At 43.0% G+C, this 24,139-nt stretch overlaps 1 protein-coding gene across 10 annotated transcripts in view; it reads left to right on the top strand.

The window, feature by feature from the left end:
- Positions 1–24,139, top strand: part of TPK1 (thiamin pyrophosphokinase 1) — a 314,358-nt gene that overhangs the window by 186,981 nt on the left and 103,238 nt on the right. For 9 of the 10 annotated variants that reach the window (XR_011149067.1, XM_069007742.1, XM_069007743.1 and 6 more), the window contains one exon: positions 20,498–20,644. The exons of the other annotated variant lie outside the window; for it this stretch is intronic. Coding sequence is in view for 8 of the 9 variants with exons in the window: in XM_069007742.1 (XP_068863843.1) it covers positions 20,498–20,644 (147 nt within the window). In the remaining variant the exon portion in view is untranslated. The remainder of the gene's footprint in view (positions 1–20,497; positions 20,645–24,139) is intronic. 10 annotated transcript variants of the gene reach the window in all.

Below are 24,139 nucleotides of genomic sequence, written 5' to 3' on the forward strand. Positions count from 1 at the left end.
ATACTCTACTAACATTTCCATTTTAAAATTACACTTTAGAGGTTCAATCAGTCAGCAGTCTAGCATATTAATTCTTTTAAGGAAATGCAAGCATTCTTCCCTTTGTACTTTTAAAAAAGTGTCAAATCAGTCTGCTTTCTTTTCTGTTGAGCAAGGCTAAACAACTTAGTGAAGTCCTGTGTTTATAAGGTGCCAAAGACAGTGAAATTGTGTTCATATATCACCTTCAGCTGTGCAGTATTCAAATAGCTTACTAAGCCCTCTCTGGTTTGTCTTTATATGAGGGAAAAGGTCCTGAAGGAAAACCAAAAGTACCATAAAACAAAAATCAGAAGATACTTTAAAAGAGAGTAACTTTTTGCATAAAGACCAGTCCCACAAAGAAAGTGTATAATTATTGCAAATACTGGGCTCTATTTGGCTTAGTTTTAATTTTGTCTATCAGTTGAGGTTATTCCTGATGATGTGACTTTTTTAAGCAGTAAATACATTGGTTTTGCTTCCTGGCTAAATCATAAATTTTTTGCTCATGTTGGTAGTTGGTAATTTCAGGATGGAACACTACTTTTTTCATTTCTGAAGACTTTTGGGTATCCAGAACAGTAGTGGGAATGGCTCTTAAAGCAAAGCCTAGGAATGAAAATAATCTATTACCAGGATTTGAGAACAGGGAAGTTACTAAATACCCAAATAGCAGGGAGAGGCAGACTGGAAAATCCCAAATCTGACATGGAGCTGAAATGTGAAGCTTTTATAAGAATCACAGAATGATTTGGGTTAGAAGGGACCTTAAGGATGGTTTAGTTCCAGCCTCACAGCCACAGGCAGGGACACCCTCCACTAGACCAGACTGCTCAGGGCCCCTTCCAGCCTGGCCTGGAACACTTCCAAGGATGGGGCATCCATAACTTCTCCCTGGAACCACTTCCAGTGCTTCACCACTGGACCTGAATGACTTTAAGGACATTGAAACTCGTGGATTTATCTCTAAATCCTATATAGAAGGCCAGGCTGAGAATAAACTTTTTCAGTTTTGGTGGCACTACTCAGTTTTTCTTCTTAACGTTTCACAGGAGGAGGATAAAAAATGCAAATTAGATATATTTTAGGGGAAGTTAAATATGTGTAATGAAAAGGTTCTTATGCTGTCAAGTGCTGCATCAAAAGATTTTCATGAGTTATTAATAGTAATCTTCTTCATAAACCTTTCCTGTCCAAAAGAAACAAATGGATCTTAAGTGTTTCCTGTTAATTCCCACTTTTAAAATGTAGAATTTCATACTACTTTTCAACAGGAGTAAATCCCTCCTATAGGGTGTTCAGACATATCCTTGAGGACTCTAAGGTCCAAGTCTACCTTCAAGGAATGCAGTATCTAATCCATATTTCCTACTGCTGAATTATTTTAATGCTTCCCATTGTAAAGGTATGACAAAATGCATTTCTTGTAATACTGGATATCAGAACTTGCCAGTTCCCAAAGAGAAACCCTAATTTCATGTAAGGTGTCTACCTGTCCCACTATAGGTGTGAGCATCAAGAGACACTGAGTATCTTTGCATTCAAATAATTTTATGCAATGTGGGTGTCTGCAACAACACAGTGCATTGGATATCAAGAAATTTTCTTATGTAATCCTCGTATGCTCTTGTATTGGATTGTATTGGATCTAGGAAGACAATTTTTTAAAGATACAAACAGGGCAGGGATTCTGGAGAGCACATTGATTTCAGTTTGTTTGTTTAAAAAAGTTAAATCCCATACCGAGCTTTGAGGAGAGGAAGAACAAGGGGGAAAATGCTGTTTATTTAGGCAGTTCAAGGGATTTGAGAGATCAAGGATATGCTCATTAACAGGACTGCAGAAGCTAATAAGGAAGCCAGCAACTGTTCTCTCCACTTAGTCAAAGGCTAAATATATTTGGAACAGAAAGCGTGAGGTTACTACAGGCGATGTACTGTTCCCTTTGTAACCACTGATTTTGCTCTGTTTGTAACTGTGTCCTAGGAGATGTGATTCTCCTCCCCCTTTCAGCCCCTTCTGCTTTGCAGGAGCACATCTTCCCTGAGAGCAGCTATTGCTGATTTAACTGCCTCCACGCTGGGAAAGTGGTCAGGCTACAAGGACATATCGTTATCCTCAAAAGACTGTCATACTTACATTGACAGAGTCTTGGAGGTGGATATTGTAGTGGGAAATTTTGAACAGTAATATCTTTTGACACCAGGAATTTTTTTGCAGTTCAAGGACTGAGAGCTCAGTTTGTTGCCTGAGATTTTCATAAATAACTTGGGTTTGGGGTTTTTTGGTTTTTTTTTGCTTGACACATGATTACCATGGTGTTATGAAATTTCCCGTAAGTTACAACTGTTTTTATTACATTCTATTTAGTTAATGGAATGTAAGTTTATTGTTAAGCATATTAAGAAATTTGTGCTAGTATGATAAATTTTAACTGCAGATTATAATAGAGCATTTGTTACATCTCAAATATGGTTTCTTTCCACTAAATTGAGATGCCTGTCAAGAATGACAAGTTTTTAGCTATTGTAGAGATAGTTTTATAAAAACTTCTAGCAGTTTTCTACATTCCTGAGTGTAAGAAACACCGGCTTTAGAGAGCACACTTTCATAACTTCATGAACTGCAGTGATCTGGTCCTTAAAGCAGAGGGTGAATCAATCAACAAATTAACTTCTCCTGTGGCTTCTTTTTTTATCCCATTCAAAGAAACTTATTTAACCTAAGTAGTGCATATAAGAATGCTTCTTTACTGGTTTTGATTGTTTAGGGTTTTTTGCCCTGACATATTCAATCGTTTTGTAATATTGTATGGCCTTTGAATAGCCAAAAGAAACAGTGAAATCGTGATACTGGTCAAAGCTTTTGAAGCTGTTGTGGCTCTTCCTCTTTTTTTCTTTCCCTTACCTAGAAAGGAGTACTGGAGGCAGGGGGGAGAGGAAGGTATTAAGACCACTGGAAAGTAAAAGTGTGTGGCTGGTACTACACAGAAATGGTTTAGCCTGTAGTCCTGAGGCCTCATTGCTTTCTGCAATCCTTTGTCTTTTCCTGACATTTAACTCTGCACCTCTTTGCTGACACCAGTGCTTTTCAAGAAAGGGCAGAGTGGCTTAGAATAATTTAACTCTTAACAAATATTGTGAAAATGAGGCAGCCTGGTAACATTTGAAAGGCCCCCACAGTATTCCCACTGTAAAAAATGGCAGTAGCACTAGCTTAACAAAAGTAGGGACTGAGGCGGTCTTCATAGGAGAGCTGCCCTGGCAACCAGGCTTTGCTGGTTCTGATGCTCATGCTATTCCTTATTAAATCACCTACCTTTTACTTTGCCACTGATGAGGGATGGTCTCTTCAACTTGCCTAAAGAACCCATCGAGTTTCCCTTTTAAACAACTGAATAGCTAAGCACCGAACAATTAAAGCTCAATATTTTCTGCAAATTAAATGTGAACATAAAATGTTTACAGCTGCACAAGCGCCTCCAGTTTAAGAAATCATGCTTCATTTCTTTTTAAGTGTGTGGCTAAATTTATATGGTGTAGAGGACAGTGTAGAAAAATAAAATACATTCTGTAATTACTCAGGCTATGTTTGACTTACCTGCTATAAATACTGAACCTGTGCTGAAAATGAAAATTGACATCCAGATCGTAATGTACTTCCTTCAGTATAAAAATGTGTCCAGCCTCTTAGAAACAAATGTATAAATTCAAGACTTCTTTCTGCAAGTCGGCACTCCCTTAGAAAAAAAAAGTCATTCTGTACTGCCCAGGTATTCAGTGAAATCACTCAAAAGAGGAACCATTCACAGAATAGGGCCTGAGAGACACAGGAAAAATTTTCCATCTTTAGTTTCAGGTCTTATATCTGTCCCTGGAGTATAATAGGACAGGTTATTATCCCCTTGTTCATCATGAAGATTAGTGTTCAGACCAGCTGAAAATACTACTGTTCTGTTGGGACCTATCAGGAGATCTTCAGACCTGTGTGAACCCGAGTTTAAACATTTTAAATAGCAGAGCTAACGCCTTGCCCTAGCTGGGCACATGTGCTTCAGGCTGTTGAGTCCTCTGGGATGCTGCTGCGGGAGAGTGAAGGCCCTCCAAAGCTCTGCCTTACTTCTGATGTCTTTTATACAGACTTCACTGCTAAATGTTACAATGGGAAGGTGCCTGAGTTGTTGCCCTTAACTCAGATGAAACAAACAAACAAAAATGTGTATATCTATCTATCTATCTATCTATCTATCTATCTATCGTGGAAATTGAAATTTTTTAAGTTTCTTTATTTTGAATGGAATGTTTCCCCTTAAAAATCTATGATTCTTTCCTTAAAATTTGACATCTAAACTTAATATGACGGAATTTAAATAAAACTAGGCAGAAAGTTAGTTTTATAGAAAACTTAACTGGCTTAGGAAGTCACAAGAAAATGTCTCAACCCTCAGTAGTGTTGAAGTCAGTGTTCCCTGTTCATGGGGGTGTTAGTGCCTGTGGGCTGCTTGCAGAGCACTTCATATGGACACCCTTGGCTACAGAAATTCTACCCTGTTGCCTCACAATATCACAGGTTTGTTTAGCTTCCTTTGTGGGCTTTCCAAGGGTCCTGGACCAGCATCTGGGCAGGAGCTGAAGCACAACCACATGAAGGTGTGGGAAAGGAAATACACATCTCTTCATCTCAACCTTCTAGAGAAACAGGCACAGTAATGAGCTATTGGGTTTGTGTGCCCAGGTGATGGTGGGCTGCAGGTGTGTCCGTAAGGAGAGGCACAGCCAAGCCCCTCAGCCCAGGCAGGGAGGGGTGAGGGGAAAAGGGGGATAAAACAGCCATGTCAACCCCAAGGGGAGAGCAGAAAGAGGGGCTCCAGCCTCCAGATTCTCCTGGAGAAGCCTAGGCAGAGCAGATGAATCTCTCCTGAGGGAGCTGCAGCCTGTACAGAGAAGCCCATGCTGGAGCACGTATCTGCCCATGGAACACCATGGTGGAGCAGATATCCACAGTGCAGGCAGTGGAGAGCCCTGTGCCAGAGCAGGTGGATGTGCCCTGAAGGAAGCTGCAGGCTTTGAAGACAAGCCCACGGAGGAGCAGGCTCCTGGCAGGAGCCACAGCATGTAGGGGACCCACAGTGCAGGAGTTTGTTCCTGAAGGTCTGGATTCTGTGGAGAGAACCCCACGCTGTAGCAGGAGAACATGATAAGGAAGAAGCAGCAGAGAGGAGATAGTATGAACTGACCACAGTCCCCTGTTTCCCTGTGCCACTCAGGGGAAGGGTGAGATAGAGGAGTGAGGAATGAAGGAGTTAAGTTGGGCCTGGAAAAAAGATGGGTGACAGAAAGGTGGGTTTAGTTTTGTCTTTTTTTTCCTTCTCTAACTTGATTTTAATTGGCAATAAATTAAATTAATTTTCCCCAAGTCAAGTCTGTTTTGCCTGTGATGGTAATAGATAATTATCGATCTCCTTGTCCTGACCCATGAGCTTTCTCATCTCATTTTCTCCCCCTGTCCTGTTGAGGAGAGGGAGTGAGAGAGGCTGGGTGAATACTTGGCAGCCAGCTGAGATTAACCCACCACAGAACTGTAAGGGAAATCAGAGGGACATTGCCAGGGCTCATGGAGATGTGCAAAGGTACACACACTCTCACTGATATAGGATACATATCCTGTTTGTGGGCTGGTAGGCAGAACTTACAGTGTCTGATCCATCAGGTCCTGAGTAGCCAGGGACCCTCCTGTACAAGACTCTCTTTCTGCCAAGCAGGCTGCAGCAGGAGCCACAGCCCAGGGCAAGGCTCCCTGGTTTGGATCATGATCTGTATCCCTTGGGGGAAGAACAGAGGATTTTAGGAAGACTCTTTGCAACAAAGAGCCTCTTCCCTGTGCAGTGTCTTTCCCACCTGCTGGTGCTGCAGGACTGGGTTAACCTCCAGCACAGGCTGCAGGCTGGCCCTTGATGAGGGTAGTGGGATCCACATGGGATGAGGCATCAGCACAGGGGGGTGGGGGCCATGCTGGCTTGCAAGCAGTAGGTTGTAATTGTGTTGCCCTGCTGATCTTATGACAACATGGAAATATGTTGGAGGGAGAAAGGCTACTACAGTAAGGACTGACAGTCAGAGTTAAGTGAAATGTGAAATACAAAGCTCACAATGAACAGATTCTCTTGAAGATTTTTTTCCTTTCTTGAATTGTACATTGATGAGAGTTTGTAGTTAGTTTATATTTCCTTATTTTAACTCCTGGAGGCAGTATTCAAAATGATTAAAACCACAGCCTGTGCCAAACACAGCTTTTGGCACTGGATGCAAGTGGCTGTTAGATCACTGAAGAGATTTGCTAGACCATTTTAGTATAATCTTTCAAGGGCCTTTCAGATTTCTCCTAATACAAATCCAGGACTTCCTTTCTTAGGGATATGGTGGTTTAGTTATTGATTTCACACTTCCATGGGCGTGATACCACAGTGCACACTGTGGATTACAGTAGTTCAGTTATGGGAAGAGAAAGGTTAGCCTGATGCTTGTGAATGTTTTTTCATACTGTTTTAAAAGATGAGAAGATTTTATGATTTTTCAGAAGTCAACTGTTTGATAGTCCTGGAATCCTTGTTCATTCACAAAATAAATGTGTCTGGATCAAAACCAGCACACATTTTCCTCCAAAGCATCGGTAAACAGATTGCTTTAAGAGTGTTAGTGTAGTTCTACCTACTCAGAACAGCATGGTAACAGTCGGGAGTAAGGAAAAACCTTTCATCCAGAAAATCTGAGGCAATAAGGAGTTCCAGTGACCCTGATCTCCCATTCAGAAGGAATTGTAGAGCTTTGCTCCAGCTGACCAGTAGTAGCAGAGCAGGAGTTGTTGGTGTCCCCTCTCTACCTGAGGTACAGTGAGCACTGTTTGACCAAGATCCTACATAAATACTCAGCACAAAAGCAGGAAGTCAAATTCAGATTGCTTGGTGTCGCTGTGGTCCGCAGGGACGGTGAGATGAACAACACAGAATTCAAGTCCAGGATAGAATGGGGATTATTTAATTAATTACAGATTCATTTATATAACTTTGTTCACAAGAGTGGTATAACATTATTGGGTGCTTGACCACACACCTCCCAGAGTGATTGGCTGAATGCTACGACACCCATTTCAAAATACTTTCTTCAGTGTGGAAAACAAGACTGTGCATAACAAGTTTGCACCTGTGAGATAAAGTCTTGGTTTACAAAAGCCTCTACATCGTTTACAGCTAGCTTGTGTGAGAAAGGAGACTTTCACAAGCGGCTGTAAAAAATAGGAAAATTTCTCTGCCAGCTTTTTCAGCATCTACAGCTTGGGATCCAGCAGTTCACATGGATTTTGTAGATTAGGTTTCTTTAAGTAATAAAGAATTAAGTCAATGGTAATGAAGTCTATGTTCCCCAAAACTAATGCTAGATTATGTTATACACACTCTCAGACATTCCATTTACCTGCGAGAGAGGGCAAAGCCAAAACTTCAGTTTTTGAAATGAAACACTCATTCAACCAGAGGTGTAAACACAGGTCAATAGTAAAACCAAGCTTAAGATGTTTCCAGCAACTCAAGTCTATTTCTGGATTCTTTCTCATTTCTATCTTACCATCATGCATGTTTCTTGCTTTAAGCAGGCAAATGCAACCTGTTTGCATACTTACTGTCATTACCAGAGAGAATTAACCTCTTATTTGAAATAAAAAGCATTACAAATAGCAAAAGCACTTAGGTGAAACTGTAAGAAAATGACGATAAGAAGCAAGAAATGCTTTGTGAGGGAGCTGGAACAACCTAATATATAGATTAGTGGAGTCAGTGAGGTAAGGATGAAGCAGATTGAAGGTTATCATGTCAGGTACACAGACAGGATGGCAGCCTTTGACTGAGATCTCTTGTTCCCAGGAAGAGTCAGATGGCTGAAGCAACAAGAAAATTCTGGCTAAAGTAAAGAGGATTCTACCTGAGCAAAGTTCAGATGCTGCTGTGTGGTTCAGCATATCATTCCTACAGAAATGAATGTCATACCTTTTATGTAAAACACTGAGCTAGGGAGCCAGTAATCAACTCAAGTGGACAATATCTTGCTACATATTTAACATTGGATTATGGGATTTTAGTAGTTCATTCAATTTACATTGCAATTTTGAGTATGATATAAAAATATTACTTATCTGGCCAGCACGAGGGCTCTGATACAGCTATGGGCAAATGAATTAAAATCTACTCTGGCCCATTTGCTATCAAGGGAAGTGCTTGGTGTGTTTTAAAGTCTTTGGTACTGAAGCTGATGCAAAGACCAGAAAATAATTTAAACCACATCCTGAGCTGACAAATTGCCTTGTGAAGAAGAAAATGCTTTTCTTGTAAACTGGCCAAAATTGATGAAGTGACAAACCAACAAAGCAATAGTAAATGTACCATTCACACTACTGCTTAATTGTTCATTTTTCAACACATGATATACTTCATACATATATATATTTCAGCACATGATAAACTTCCAACATACTATGCATATTACTAGAATAATTTTGTTGTCTGTCATATTCCTTTAAAACTTAAATTAAAGGAATAGTCTTATGAATTATAGAAAACTAAGAAAGGCTGTGGGAGATGAAAGATTTCAGTAAAGTGAGAAGGTGCTAAAACCCCACTGTGTTCCAATCAGATAGCTAACCTGTAATTGGCATACTAATACCTTGGATATTAGCAATGGATGGTCTCCATGATCTCAGAGTGGGGGAGGTTTAGTCATGACTCCAGAACTTTTACAACATCTCGATTACTCTTGCCTTCCCTTTTTCCTTTAGGGGAGATATTTTTTGCAGTTCGTTCAGTGCTGTTGATTGTTGTCAGTAAATTTGTTGCCTTTCATCTACCCACGTCCCTGAGACTTAGGCATGTTTGTTTGAAAGTCATCTGGCTGAAAGTGAACTCATGGGGAAGAAAGTACTTTGAGTTGTCTGTCCTCTCCCTGGGGAGAGGATTTCTTATCAGTGATAATGGGCATGGTTTTGAAAAGAGTGGGTATTGTTGGCTGTCAGTTTGAACCGTGGACTTCACTCTTATATGTCATGGTGATGCTGACATTGCAGAGCTAGATATTGCACTCTTTTCACCCACTTCAGGCAGTTCTCAGCTTCCTGTGTCCTTAAATGCATGTTCCTCAGTCATAAAAGGAAAATCTTTGTATTTAACCCATTCATACTAGAAAGAGGAATGGCAGCTGGGACAGCTTTCACAGTGTTTAGCAAGCCTGCAAACAGTTTACAGCAGGTTGACCATTTCAATAGTCTCTGTGAGAGTGGAAGCAGGAACCTGAGAAACTTCATTCTGAAGTGGTAGGAGCCTCAGCTCCCCGTGGTTACTGCACCCTCTAAATTACAGCTTGTGGGAGAAGGAAAAAATACTTCCCTGAATTGCCAGCACAAGACATACTAACATATGGGTGTATCATTTAAAGATGACTGGATCCTACCCTTAGATCTTCAGCTATTTCTAAGTTAAAGCTTGATAGCCTTTAAAGATACTCTGTATTTAAATCAGGTTATAGATAGTCCAAGAGAATGTGGCTGCAATGATCTAAGCTGTTCTCTGTAGTTGTTTATGATTTTATGTCCTTTTTTTTCAAGAAATGAATGACACAGTGTGAAAACAAAGTGTGTAAGAGGACTGGTGATGGGACATTTAAGTGAAGCATGGATATTTCAATTGAAGTACAGCGTGTGGGTCAAATGTTGCCTGCTGAGCTCATTAGCAGTAACAGGATTAATTCTGTAGCCTGTGGTATGCAGGAAATCATAGTACTAAAATGAATGGCCTTTCCTCTCTGTAGTGTGGGAATATCCAAATGTCCAGTTCTTGGGTATTCATTTTGTCTTAGGTTCTGGAATGACAAAGAGTTGTGTGCATGCTTTCCTGGCACATCCATTTTCTTAAGTGCTTGGCAGAGTGAGAGAAGCAGTGATTGCAGGGAAGGAACTAATTGTTTTGTTTGTGATTTTTGTGTTGTGTTTTCTGGGGTTTTTTTTTTTACAGAGGTGATAGCTTTAGGATGAAAAGGCTATTGAGGTTTTGTTTGCACTTAGCCTCTCTGTGGTTTTTTGGGTTTTTTTAATAAAAAAAGTATTACTACTTATAGCCTTCAAAAAAGGCTATAAAAGTCCTACAATGTCTGGATGCCTGTCACTTCTGCCAGGATTATCCAGTGGAAGGTGGTACTGTAAACTGTCACAGAAGTGCAGAATTTCAGCTTTTCTGTCTATTCCTCTCATACTCCAGCTGGGTTTGTTTGCATACCTGTCACATACTTGTGTTTTTCATTTTCACAATTCATGCAAGCCCTAAATAATAGATACATTCCCTTTTCAGGTATCTTTATTATCCTTCTTCCAACACACCTCAACCCCATATCTCTGGTTTATGAATGCCTTTTCAACATCTCTACTCCATGCTATATTGGTTTTATTTTCGTCCTTTTTGGTAACCTATCCACAAGACTGCACTGTTACAATTTAATAAGGAGTAGGACTTTGAGTAGGATTCTGTATTACTTGAAAATATAAGAAGTGTGGGGTATGCCCAGCCCCTGCCCTGGAGGGATCTCTGCTGAGATAAGGAGATTGAGCAATCTCCCAGCAGGACTCCCTGCAAAGGCAACCACTTTGGTCACAGCGAGGAAAGGCAGACCCACAATCCTTTGGGAGACACTATGCAAATCATTCTGTAACCCACTGGTCTGTTCCCATCCCAGATCCTCTGTAATCCATTGGTCCCTTACTGATCCCCTGTATCCCTATAAAAGCAAGCCCCCTGGGGCCCCTCGGGAGAGGGTTCTCGTCCCTGGCTCCCCCTTCGCTGGAGGGGACCCACAATAAAGCTACCTCTGTGCGGAACCAGCCACACGAGCCTTCTCGTCTCTCTCTCTGGTCTGGCTTGGCCTGGAGGCTGCCCTGCAGAGCTGAGCTGGAATCACGAGCTGATAATCACTAAAGAGCTGACAGTCTCTGCAAGGGCCCTCCTGCCAGCAGCTGAGGGAAGACACCGGGCCTCGGGAAGGCGATTCCTTTCGGGACCATCTCTCCGGACCAGTCATCTCTTCCTGGGTCAGAGCCGCTGACCCCCATCACCAGCTGTAATAACTGGCGCCCGAACAGCCTTGGACCCCGGATCCCGGACCTGGCCTGAGTTGCGTCTTCGTCGCTGTTGATGCTGTTCTCACTGCTGCCTCGATGACCTAAAAGTAGATAATGACCTTTTTGGACAATGGGGAATAATGGGATAGATTGCATCTTTGATTAAGGGAGCTTTGTGGGTATTCATTGTAATTATTACTGTGTTACTTATGTTCTCATGCCTCCTACGTTGCTGCAGAAAGGCGGCTGGGAATGCCTTTGTAATAAATACAGAAGGGGGAGTTGTGGGGTATGCCCAGCCACTGCCCTGGAGGGATCTCTGCTGAGATAAGAGATTGAGCAATCTCCCAGCAGGACTCCCTGCAAAGGCAACCACTTTGGTCACAGCGAGGAAAGGCAGACCCACAATCCCTTGGGAGACACTATGCAAATCATTCTGTAACCCACTGGTCTGTTCCCATCCCAGATCCTCTGTAATCCATTGGTCCCTTACTGATCCCCTGTTGTGCTAGTTTGAAAACAAACCAGTGGGAGGCACCAAGTCAGAATAACAATTTAATGGAAATTAAAGAAAAGGAAAAGAAAGTAAAAGAAAACACTGACAGAGTCAAGATACAACCTGAGTCCCTGTTAGGCAGGGTGGTGGTAGCAGTCCTCTGAAGTGGTGATCCTGTAGTAGAAGGGGTCTGCTCTTCCTCAGAAAGTCCAGTGGTGGCTGTGTAGCTCCTGTCCTCTGGAAATCCAGTGGAAAGCCTGCCTCTGGTGTTTAGAGTCCCAGATTATATCCACGATGGGATGCTTGGTTCCTCCCTCTGGGTGGAGCATCTCACAATAGGGTAATGAGTCATGAGGCCAAGTGTTGATTAGGCTCATTAACAGAAGATAGTCCAGAGGGAGTTATCGCTGAGTCATGCGGCAGGACAATATGGGCCATTAACAGCAAGATAGTCTGGGGGGAGGAGGCAAGGAAACACTGCCCCACCTGATTTCCTCAGCTCATGAGGATGGTAATAGAATACACCTCAACCCAGGACATTATCCACCCCTTATTCTATTACCATCTACATCATCCCAAATCAATACCTTCTTAAACTCTAAACACACATACATATATATATACATATACATACATACATATATATACACACATATACAATGAAACCCTACACACCGTTCTCACTTAAGATTAGGTCTCCATGTGGTACACAACGGGTTTCCCCATCTTTCTGCATTACCCACCAAGTGCACCCAGGTCCTTGAGCAAAGACAATCCCACGGATGGGTTTGCCTTTGCCTGAGGTGGGATTAATCCAAACAGTCTTTCCTAAAATACCTCTCAGGTGTACCACAGGGACTCTATCTCCATCCACTGTGTGCAAGGGTTCAGATTCGGCAGGACCAGCTCGATTGATGGACCCCCGGGTATTGACCATCCAGGTGGCCTTTGCTAAGTTCACTTCCCAATTTTTGAAGGTCCCCCCACCAAGTGCCTTTAGGGTAGTTTTAAGTAGTCCATTGCAGCGTTCAACTCTTCCGGCAGCTGGTGCATGATAAGGAATGTGATATATCCATTCAATACCGTGTTCTCTGGCCCAGGTGTTGATGAGGCTGTTCTTAAAATGAGTCCCGTTGTCTGACTCGATCCTGTCAGGGGTGCCATGTCTCCACAGGACTTGCTTTTCCAGGCCCAAGATGGTGTTCCGGGCTGTAGCATGAGGCACAGGGTAGGTCTCCAGCCATCCAGTGGTTGCTTCAACCGTGGTCAACACGTAGCGCTTGCCTTGGCGAGTTTGGGGAAGGGTGATGTAATCAACTTGCCAGGCTTCCCCATCGTCCGCCATACCACAGAGGCTTCACCCACTTGGCCTGTTTGATTGCAGCACAGGTCTCACAACTGTGGATGACCTGTGAGATGCTGTCCATGGTAAGGTCCACCCCTCGGTCACGGGCCCATCGGTATGTTGCATCTCTCCCCTGATGACCAGAGGCATCATGGGCCCAACGAGCTAGGAATAATTCTCCCTTGTGCTGCCAGTCCAGATCCACCTGTGATACTTTCACCTTGGCAGCTCGGTCCACCTGCTCGTTGTTGCGATGTTCTTCATTAGCCCGACTCTTGGGTACGTGCACATCCACGTGTCGAACCTTCACGGTCAGCTTCTCTACTCGGGCGGTGATGTCCTGCCAAATCTCAGCGGCCCAGATGGGTTTCCCTCTGCGCTGCCAGTTGGCTTTTCTCCAGCAAACCAGTCATCCCCACAGAGCATTAGCTACCATCCAAGAGTCGGTGTATAGATAGAGCCTCGGCCACTTCTCTCGTTCAGCAATATCCAAAGCCAGCTGGACGGCTTTAAGCTCTGCAACCTGACTCGATCCACCTTGTCCCTTGGTAGCTTGTGCAACTTGTCGTGTGGGGCTCCACACTGCAGCTTTCCACTTCCGGTTAGCGCCTACAATTCGGCAGGAACCATCAGTGAAGAGGGCATAACGTCTTTCAGTCTCTGGTAGCTCATTATATGGTGGGGCTTCCTCAGCACGAGTCACTTGCTCTTCCTCTTCTTCAGAAGATAATCCAAAAGTCTCACCTTCAGGCCAGTTTGTTATAATTTCCAGGATCCCAGGGCAATTCGGGTTTCCAATACGGGCACGCTGTGTGATGAGAGCAATCCATTTGCTCCATGTGGTGTCAGTGGCGTGATGCGTGGAAGGAACCTTTCCCTTGAACATCCACCCCAGCACTGGTAGTCGGGGTGCCAGGAGGAGTTGTGCCTCTGTGCCAATTACCTCTGAGGCAGCTTGGACTCCTTCATAGGCAGCCAAGATTTCCTTCTCTGTGGGAGTGTAGTTGGCTTCAGACCCTTTGTAGCTTCGGCTCCAGAATCCCAGGGGTCGGCCCCGAGTCTCACCAGGCACCTTCTGCCAGAGGCTCCAGGACAGGCCATTGTTCCCGGCTGCAGAGTAGAGCACGTTCTTCACCTCTAGTCCTGTCCTGACTGGGCCAAGGGCTACAGCGTGAGCGATTTCCTGCTTGATCTGGGTAAAGGCTTGCTGCTGTTCGGGGCCCCAGTGGAAATCGTTCTTCTTGCAGGTAACCAGGTAGAGAGGGCTCACAATCTGGCTGTACTCAGGAATGTGCATTCTCCAAAAACCTATGGCGCCTAGGAAAGCTTGTGTTTCCTTCTTGTTGGTTGGTGGAGACATCGCAGTGATCTTATTGATGACCTCGGTGGGAATCTGACGTCGTCCATCTTGCCACTTTACTCCCAGGAACTGGATCTCTCGGGCAGGTCCCTTGACTTTGCTCCTTTTGATGGCAAAGCCAGCTTCCAGGAGAATCTGGATGATTTTCTCTCCTTTCTCAAATACTTCCTTTGCTGTGTTTCCCCACACGATGATGTCATCGATGTATTGCAGATGTTCAGGAGCCTCACCCTTTTCTAGTGCAGTCTGGATCAGTCCATGGCAAATGGTGGGACTGTGCTTCCACCCCTGGGGCAGTCAGTTCCAGGTGTATTGCACACCCTTCCAGGTGAAAGCAAACTGGGGCCTGCATTCTGCTGCCAGAGGAATGGAGAAGAAGGCATTGGCAATGTCAATAGTAGCATACCACTTCGCTACTTTGGACTCCAGCTCGTACTGAAGTTCCAACATGTCCGGCACAGCAGCGCTCAATGGTGGCGTGACCTCATTCAGGCCACAGTAATCCACCGTCAGTCTCCATTCTCCGCTGGACTTATGCACTGGCCATATAGGGCTGTTGAAAGGTGAATGGGCCTTGCTGACCACCCCTTGGCTCTCCAGTTTGCGAATCATCTCGTGGATGGGAACCACAGAGTCTCTGTCAGTGCGGTATTGCCGACGGTGTACTGTTGCTGTGGCGATTGGCACCTGTTGTTCTTCAACTCTTAGCAGTCCCACGGCAGACGGGTCATCTGAGAGGCCAGGCAATGTACTCAGTTGTCTGATATCTTCTGTCTCCACAGCAGCTATCCCAAAAGCCCAACGATGTCCTTTTGGGTCCTTGAAATATCCATTTCTGAGATAGTCTATGCCGAGAATGCACGGGGCCTCCGGGCCAGTCACGATGGGGTGTTTCTGCCACTCGTTCCCAGTTAAACTCACTTCAGCTTCCAGTACAGTCAGCTGCTGGGATCCTCCTGTCACCCCAGAAATAGAAATGGGTTCTGTTCCCACATACCTTGATGGCATCAGAGTACATTGAGCACCTGTGTCAACCAAAGCCGTGTATTTTTGTGGGTCAGCTGTGCCAGGCCATCGGACCCACACAGTCCAAAAGACCCGATTATCCCTTTCCTCTACCTGGCTAGAGGCAGGGCCCCTCTATTCCTGGTTCTGGTGCATGTTGCTCCCTTCTGGTGAATACGTTCCTGAGGTCCCCTCAAGAGGATCGGTCATATTATCTTCCTATACCGTCTGGAGTTCTGTGTGCGAGAGACGGGAGCAATGTTGGCTCTAGATGCGCTTCTTGTGGTAGTTGTCCCTCTTTTTAGTTCACGTACCCTGGCTGCTAAGGAGGAGGTGGGTTTTCCATGCCACTTACTCATGTCTTCTCCATGTTCCTGAAGGAAAAACCAGAGATTACCTCGTGGGGTGTATCCTCTCTCCCTGGTTGGGGGACGCCGGCTCCTAATGGCAGAGACTCTTGTTGGTTCTGGCAAGATCTGGTAAATCTCTTCCTTAAGTTCCTTTTTCAATTTCTGATGGCCTTCTTCAATCAAGCTCTGGACTTGCTCAGCCAGCCTTGTTTCCACGGATGAGACATGGGTGCGAAACGGGGCTGTGACGGTGTCCTCGTAAATCCTCAGCTTGTTCACCAAGACGCCCACCCTGTCCTCACCTTCTCTCCATTGCAGCGTTGCCAGGTAACGGGAGTATATCTCTGGTCCAAGGCGTGCGAACCTCAACCACATCTGTGACGTGCACTGGACACCATCTGGGCTCTTAGGAAATCTCTCGTCTTCTGAGAAAATGATCTCCAACACAGCCAATTCCCTCAGGCACCGGATACCTTGTTCCATTGTGCTCCATTTCCCTTGGTGCACCTGGAGGTCTTCTTTACAAAGGTACCTGTCCCTGACACTTGTAAGCAGTCGCCGCCAGAGGCTGAGAGTTTCTTGGGTTCTCCCGATCCCCTGGTCGATGACCACATCCCGGGACAGAGATCCCAGCTGCCTGGCCTCACTTCCATCCAGAATGGTGTCATTGGCTGCAGCGTCCCAAATGCAGAGCAGCCAGGTCAGGATGGACTCATTTGTCTGGCGGGTGAATTCCCTCCGCAGGTCATGCAGCTCACCCAGGGATAGTGACCGAGTGATGATCTCTGGCTCTGCCTCTTCTGCTGGATGTGAAGGTCCTGCTGCATCCTCGTCAGTCACTATGCAGACTGACTTGCTTTTTGATTTCTTCTTCTGAATGGGGGCAACTGCAATCGGTTTAGGCTGTTCTGGTTCAGTGATGGTTTGTGTGGAGATGCTTACAGCACCTTTGGCGTTTTCCTCCTCCGTGACAGTCTGTGTAGACATGGACGCTGTGGTCTTGCATCTGGGTTCTTTCTCCTCTGTGACAGTCTGCGTGGACATGGTCGCTGTGGTCTTGGGTCTGGGTTCTTTCTCCTCTGTGACAGTCTGAGTAGAGATGGATGCTGTCACTTTGCTTTTGGTTCCTTTCTTCTTTGCGACAATCTGTGTAGACATTGTGCTTGTTGCTTGGCTCCTTTTTTTCCTCTCATCCTGAGGATGCTGTGCCATAGCTCTGATCCTAAGCATGGTGTACACAGTGCAGGTCATAGAGAAAAGAGAAAAGAACTGACAAGAAGATTATGCCATCCTTAACATCCACAGGGAACTCAATATTTTCAAAAACTGCTGTGTCCGGTCTGAAAGGCTGGAAAAAAACATTCTTTAATCCTCCCCCCAGCGGCTGGGTGTGATTGTTGAGGCCCCAGATGTAGCAGCCTAAAGTAGGACAAGCAGACAAAGTTGAGTATATATTCCGAATTATGTTCATTGTCTTGGAGGTTATCATGCAGTAGGCATAATACACTAATAAAGCAAATTTTATACCATACCCTGGTCTACACAGGAGCATTCCAATCAGCAGATAGTTCCCCATGTGCGGAAAAATATAGAGAGCTAGGTACAAGACCCATGTAAGCATGTTGAGTATCATAGGAGTAGGTGGCTTCTACAATACAAAATTGTAATTCTGACTTTTCTCAGCAGTCGGGCCTCACGTTGGGCGCCAAATTATGTGCTAGTTTGAAAACAAACCAGTGGGAGGCACCAAGTCAGAATAACAATTTAATGGAAATTAGAGAAAAGGAAAAGAAAGTAAAAAAAAACACTGACAGAGTCAAGATACAACCTGAGTCCCTGTTAGGCAGGGTGGTGGTAGCAGTCCTCTGAAGTGGTGATCCTGTAGTAGAAGGGGTCTGCTCTTCCTCAGAAAGTCCAGTGGTGGCTGTGGGGCTCCTGTCCTCTGGAAATCCAGTAGAAAGAGTGTCTCTGGTGTTCAGAGTCCCAGATTATATCCACGATGGGATGCTTGGTTCCTCCCTCTGGGTGGAGCATCTCACAATGGGGTAATGAGTCATGAGGCCAAGTGTTGATTAGGCTCATTAACAGAAGATAGTCCAGAGGGAGTTATCTCTGAGTCATGCAGCAGGACAATGATGGGCCATTAACAGCAAGATAGTCTGGGGGGAGGAGGCAAGGAAACACTGCCCCACCTGATTTCCTCAGCTCATGAGAATGGTAATAGAATACACCTCAACCCAGGACACCTGTATCCCTATAAAAGCAAGCTCCCTGGGGCCCCTCCCACAGAGAGGGCTCTCATCCCTGGCTCCCCCCTTCGCCGGAGGGGACCCACAATAAAGCTACCTCTGTGCGGAACCAGCCACACGAGCCTTCTCGTCTCTCTCTCTGGTCTGGCTTGGCCTGGAGGCTGCCCTGCAGAGCTGAGCTGGAATCACGAGCTGACAATCACTAAAGAGCTGACAGTCTCTGCAAGGGCCCTCCTGCCAGCAGCTGAGGGAAGACACTGGGCCTCAGGAAGGCGATTCCTTTCGGGACCACCTCCCTGGTCCGGTCACCTCTTCCTGGGTCAGAGCCGCTGACCCCCATCACCAGCTGTAATAAAGAAGTATTTTTTTTTTTGCTGCATTTTTCTTCAGCGGCAGTGCTCTGGCAGTCTCTGCCACAACTGCAGTTACTGAGCACATCATTGCTTGAGCTGGGTCCTGTACTTCATGGGAAGTACACGTGAGGTAGTTGTAGAGCAGGGGTTCTCTGACATACTGGCAGTTTTACAAGGGAAAGAAGACACATTTGGAATGTTACTGCATCATTTCAATTCCAAGTCAAAGGAAGTCTGTAATCCCTTCATTCTTACCTTTTATATTGTACCAATCATCAAAGCCAAAATAAACAAGTTCATGTATGGTGAGACATGTATATACCTAGAAATTGTGCAGTAGTTGCTCAGTTTCTTGAAGACTAATCTAGGCTAATATTTAAGCTTCAGTCCCATTGCTTAGAGGAAAAACAACATACATGTGGATCCTGATCCTTTGTCAAGCCACCTTAAGTTCACTGTGGTTCCAGGTTAGTGTAGCAGATTCTCCCTATGGCCTCTATTAGGGAAGGAGGGGAGCATTTTAGTGGTGATTGTCTGATAGGGGACTAATGGGTGTTGGTGGGTCTTATTAGTAGTATTATTTTCAGAGAATTGATCTGCCCTTTTGACTCACAGTCATTACCAGTCAAACAAAAGCAGTTTGTTTCTAAAGTGGAATCAATAAAAGGGAAAATATCTTATGATAGTATAGCTTAGCTGGGAACACATGCTTTTTACCTTTTGCTATTTTGTCTTCTGTTTAAGGATAGGTTTTCCTGCCGTTCATATTCTCTTGGTAGTACATTAGGTCTGTGTGATCTGTAATCTGCACAGAAAATACATCCTGTCAGCAGTACAAGGATAGGGTTTTTTTGTTTCAGTGTTTGCTGCTAGTGTAATGTGTTATATTGATGCACTCTGGCCTCTGAAGAATTTTCCTGGTGCTGATGAGAAAGATGGTATATCTCTTCAAGTAAGGAAAAGACCTTAATTTTCATGCAAAACAATATTCAACAGAATCATAAAGCCCTAGACCTGGTAATAAAAATAGAAGCTGATGCTATTAATACAGCATTCCAGATACACAGAGCACCATTATGTGGCTCCTGGGTTGAGTAAAACTTCCTGTAATCACACAAACCATAGACTTAAGCTTTATAAAGTTGGAAACTTAACCAGATGGCCATAGTCAAAGCAGCTCCTAAAGACTTCAGAGCTGCAATGTCTTAGGGCCCTAGATATGACTTAGTGTTAGCTTTTTAAAATACAATTACTGAACATAACTGATCTACATTATGGAAGTAATAATAATAATACTTTGCACTCAGTGACTTTTTATTTAAGGACCCAAAAGCTCTTAACCAAGCCTTTTGAATACCCCCTTTCTGCTTATAGGAAATAAAATGCTCAGTCTTGAACAGCTGTGTGACAGAATTGAGCAAAAGCAACTCCATGGCATATTGCAAGCAGTCACGTGGTGGTTTCTGTGTGTCAGGGACTGGGACTGGAGAGTGCTCCTGTGGCTGTCTGTCCCTGACAGCTGGTATATCTCTTCAAGGAAGGAAAAGACCTTAATTTTCATGCAAAACAATATTCAACAGAATCATAAAGGTGATGTTCTAGTCACTTGGGTTGGAACTTCCTATACAGTAGTACTTTTAATCTTGAGCAGGGCCAGCCTTTGAGCAGTATTGCTTGTACATTGAAATGCTGTGTGGCAGGAATGAGAATGACACATAATGGCCTAACCTGAAATTTCCTTTATTTGCTCTGTGAACTGTGAGTATAATAATGAAATGATGTAAAGAACTGGGGATCCTATGGCTCAGATATACCACACTTACGTGAGGACCTTATGTATATATCTTAGACTCTATATATTCAGGACAGACAGGTAAGTACCTTCAAAGAGTGGCCTGTGTTTTAGGGAGAATGGTTATGTCCTTTTGAAAAGTACCACATGCTGGCCATGAATTAGTGGTGCTTTAATACTCAGCTTAAAAATCACATAATGGTATTTATCAGTAACGGGAGTAAAATAACTGTATTTGACATTTGCTTTTCTGTAGTCAGTAACTATTTTTTTCTTTTCTTTTGTTTTTCAAAATGTGATTTTATTGTGGATTTTCAGGGTCTATTCCTGGGAGTTTTCTTTGTGAGTCTTTTAGACTTTTCTTCGTCTGTCTTTTAGATCGATGTGATTGTGACTTTGGGCGGACTTGGAGGACGGTTTGACCAAACAATGGCATCAGTAGAAACCCTTTTTCATGCAACAAATATCACTCCATCTCCAGTGATAGTTATCCAGGAGTGCTCGCTGATTTACCTGCTTCAACCTGTAAGTGTTGTGAAAAGTTACTTCATAATAAAGCTGACTTTCCACCCACTCTGACACCATAGGTCTTGCACCATTAAATGCTCATTTTCTCAGTTGTGTTCTGTAGGGTCAGAGCTGAAATATAAAATACATTGCAGGCAAGTGGACAGCAAATGATGGGGTCTGAATTCCTCTTTTGGAAAAGATTGTGTTTAATTTGTTCAGGATAGATTTATTTAAAAGGGGAGAAACAATAAAATCAGAAAGTATAAAAACTGATTTGGGTAAATAGACGATATTGATTAGAAATGGGGAAAAAAAAATTAACCTTTTAAATTAGATTACAGTAAGTCTAAATTTAGCACACAGCCCTTTTGCATGTTGAGTAGCAATAAGGATGTCTGCAATAAGAGGAACAAAGAAAAGATGTAAGAGGATGTTATGAGGGAGTTCCTGACATACACATCAGGCAGAGCTCTTATGCAGTCCAAGTGGTGCAGTTCATTTATGATGGGAATCCATCTAGCATCAACAAGGGAATTTATTTAAGATGTGTTATTTCTGTGACTTTTCAGATGTGCTATTGCATTTATTGATTCATAAAATAACACACACAAAAGATCTTGCTGCTCTTCTGCTTTTGAGATTCAAATTAAAGGCAAATCTAAACATCAAACACTGTTCTAACAGTGTTTCATTTATTTTTTGGAAAATATCTTTTCCCCTTGGCAAGCCTTCTAAAAGGTTACCTAAGTTTCCCAATTTCTCTTGGAAAGCTTATTCCATTAAAATAAATAACATTCACAGGTAAATTTGACACAACCTTGCACCAGATGTGCTTCATTGTAATTTGAGAAAAGCATTCATGAGGTTCTATGAGAATATAGATTTAAAGCCACAGGGACAGGTGCTCTATTAACAATTTGAAGCACTGTGTCTGCAGGAAAGGTGGTAGGCATAGGAGCTCTTTTGCCAGTATGATGAGGAATTAGTCTGATCATTAGTTGCACAGCTAAATGGATGGAGGCAGCAGAGTGAAGGAAAAAGAGAAATAAAGGATAACTGTGGTTACAGTCTAAAACTGAGGAGTAACTTGCTTGTGATTGATCTGTGAGTGCAGTACTTCACTGACCACTGTAAATTTCCTTTAGGGTATTTTTAAGAACGTGTTGAAGAGCTGAAATAAAGTGGACAATTTCCAGTTTAGCTTACAAAACTCTTGCTCAGACTGGAAAGATTTCTAATTATTTTCATTCATCTTTTCCGTAAGCGGCTTTAAAATGCCATGCCTAAGGTTGCTTTCATGAGTCTTCCATGAATAATTAAACCCTTTACAACTTGAAAAAAAAAATCATGATCTGTGCATTTTAAATAGAAATGGGAGGTTGCTAATTGTTTTGTTTGCTGGAAACTTCTTTGTTCTCTTTTTAATAATGCCATACAAAAAGCATTTAATTTTTTTTTGTAGATGGGCAGAGTTCCACAGGAAACTTCAAGCTGTTTCTAGCAGCTTGAAGGGGCAGATAGAGGGGTAGGCCATTTAAACAATCTTAGTGCTAACTTCAACACAACACTGCTTTTCATTGTTGGTTTAAACCTGTCACTGTCAGCATCTTCAGTCAACTGAAGTGTGGTACCTCCATATAGTAACATGAATCCTGAATAGTTGCTTTTCCTTAAAAAAGTGAGTAGTTTAGAGAAACAAGGATCCTAAGCTTGCAAGTTCTCTCTCTTTTTTTTTTTTTTATGGAGTTCAGCCTGATATTTTTTTCTTGCAAACAGCCACGATCATGACATTCTCTTTTTTCCTCCTCTCCCCTTTGTAATTTAAAATCAGGGTAGGAGGGAGTTTAACACAATGGGAGACCCACTGACTGTTCAAGATGCAAGTCTGGAAACTGTGCAATAAATGAAGCAACATTTTGAGATTCAAATGCTAATGCAAATGATGAAGTTGAGAGCATGTTGCTTTTTCTATAAATGTAGATGAAAAACCTCTCTCTCTTCAGGAAGAAGAATCTGATCTTTATTGGATTCTTTTGATAAAATATATGAGCAAAACAGAATTATGTTTTTGCTTCCAGAAAACATTAGCCTTTGGTTCAGTATAGCAGGAGAGTGGTTCTCTGTCATGTGTTCCTAGGCAGAGTCTAAAATACAGCAGATAAACTGGTAATTCTGTAAGAGCCCTAGGAAGAATACCAAGGGGAGTAACAAGTCAAGCTGCTGAATTTATAGTTACTAGTGCAGAAACTAAGAGGAGGATAGTGTGAGTAGGTATCTATGGACACCAAAAATCTATTAATTGCTTTGAAATTGTTACAGTGTTGGTATAGAGGGTTACAGTAGAAGAAATACATCAATATTTAATACACTTGTAAAGGGCCCACAGCGTTGCAGGAAACATGCTTACAGACTTGCTAAAAGTCTTCAGGGTGGTAAGAGGAAGACAGCAAGGACAATGCCTGGTTTGGGTTCCAGTGCAGACTACCAAGCAAGGTGGACCAGGTAAACAAAGCCTTTTTTCATCAGCCAGTAAATTTATCCAAGTACTGAATGTAAGAGTAATTAGAACTTTGAGTACTGAGGCATTTCTTGGGAAATAGATAGACAGACAGTGCAAGTTTTTGAAATATATAGATAAAAATGTTTTGGCATGGAAAGAAAAGAAAACTGTAAGGAAGTAAACTCTCTTACGTTCATTTCTGACCTTTAAGGATGAGCTCCTGTAAGGAAAAGAGAAAAAAGATGGGAATAATTGCATCCCATAAATACCTGTCTCCGTGATCTCTATGGAAAAATTGGGTGGGAGGCTGAAATATAGATATATAGACTGTAAGTATGTAAAATTAGATAAATGAATTCCAATATATGTCAAACCACTAAACAAATATTTAAGAAAAGAAAGCAGGCATGAGATGAGTTGCACCTATGGAAGGGCTCAAACAATGAGAACATAATTTGTAGCTACAGAATTTATAAATTGACAGTGAAAGATTTTCTCTTGTCTGAATGAGAAAGGAAAACTAATGACAAGCAGCCTAAATGAGCACTTTTGCTCAGTCTTCACTAAAGCAAAATATTCCTTTGAGCAGATAACCAACACAGTTAAAATCAGTGCCAAAGTCTGAAGACTTTAAATTGCTTCAGAGAAAAAGCAAATAAAAGAGTGAGCTGCCTTTGATTCTGCCAATTCCAAGGGCTGTTACTTTTTCTGTGCCATGGAACACTAATTAGGATAAGAGTCAGAAACAGGGAGACTTTGTAAGAATTCTAGGATGTGATGCTTGTTCTGAAGCATTTTCTGATGTGATGATTGGAATTAAAAAAAAAAAAGAAAGAAATGTACCTGTGTACTGAATAGATGTCATATTTCTTTCTGTAGTGGTGGGGGGAGGAAAGCTTGAATTTTTAATAAGGAGTAATCAGTCTTATAAGCAGGATATTTTATGCAAGAGTTCATACATTTTGTTTGAAATTTGGTAATATCAATTACCATTAGACTATACCCTGGCT

The sequence above is a fragment of the Aphelocoma coerulescens genome, chromosome 2 (genome assembly GCF_041296385.1).
Source record: "Aphelocoma coerulescens isolate FSJ_1873_10779 chromosome 2, UR_Acoe_1.0, whole genome shotgun sequence".
Taxonomy (NCBI): domain Eukaryota; kingdom Metazoa; phylum Chordata; class Aves; order Passeriformes; family Corvidae; genus Aphelocoma; species Aphelocoma coerulescens.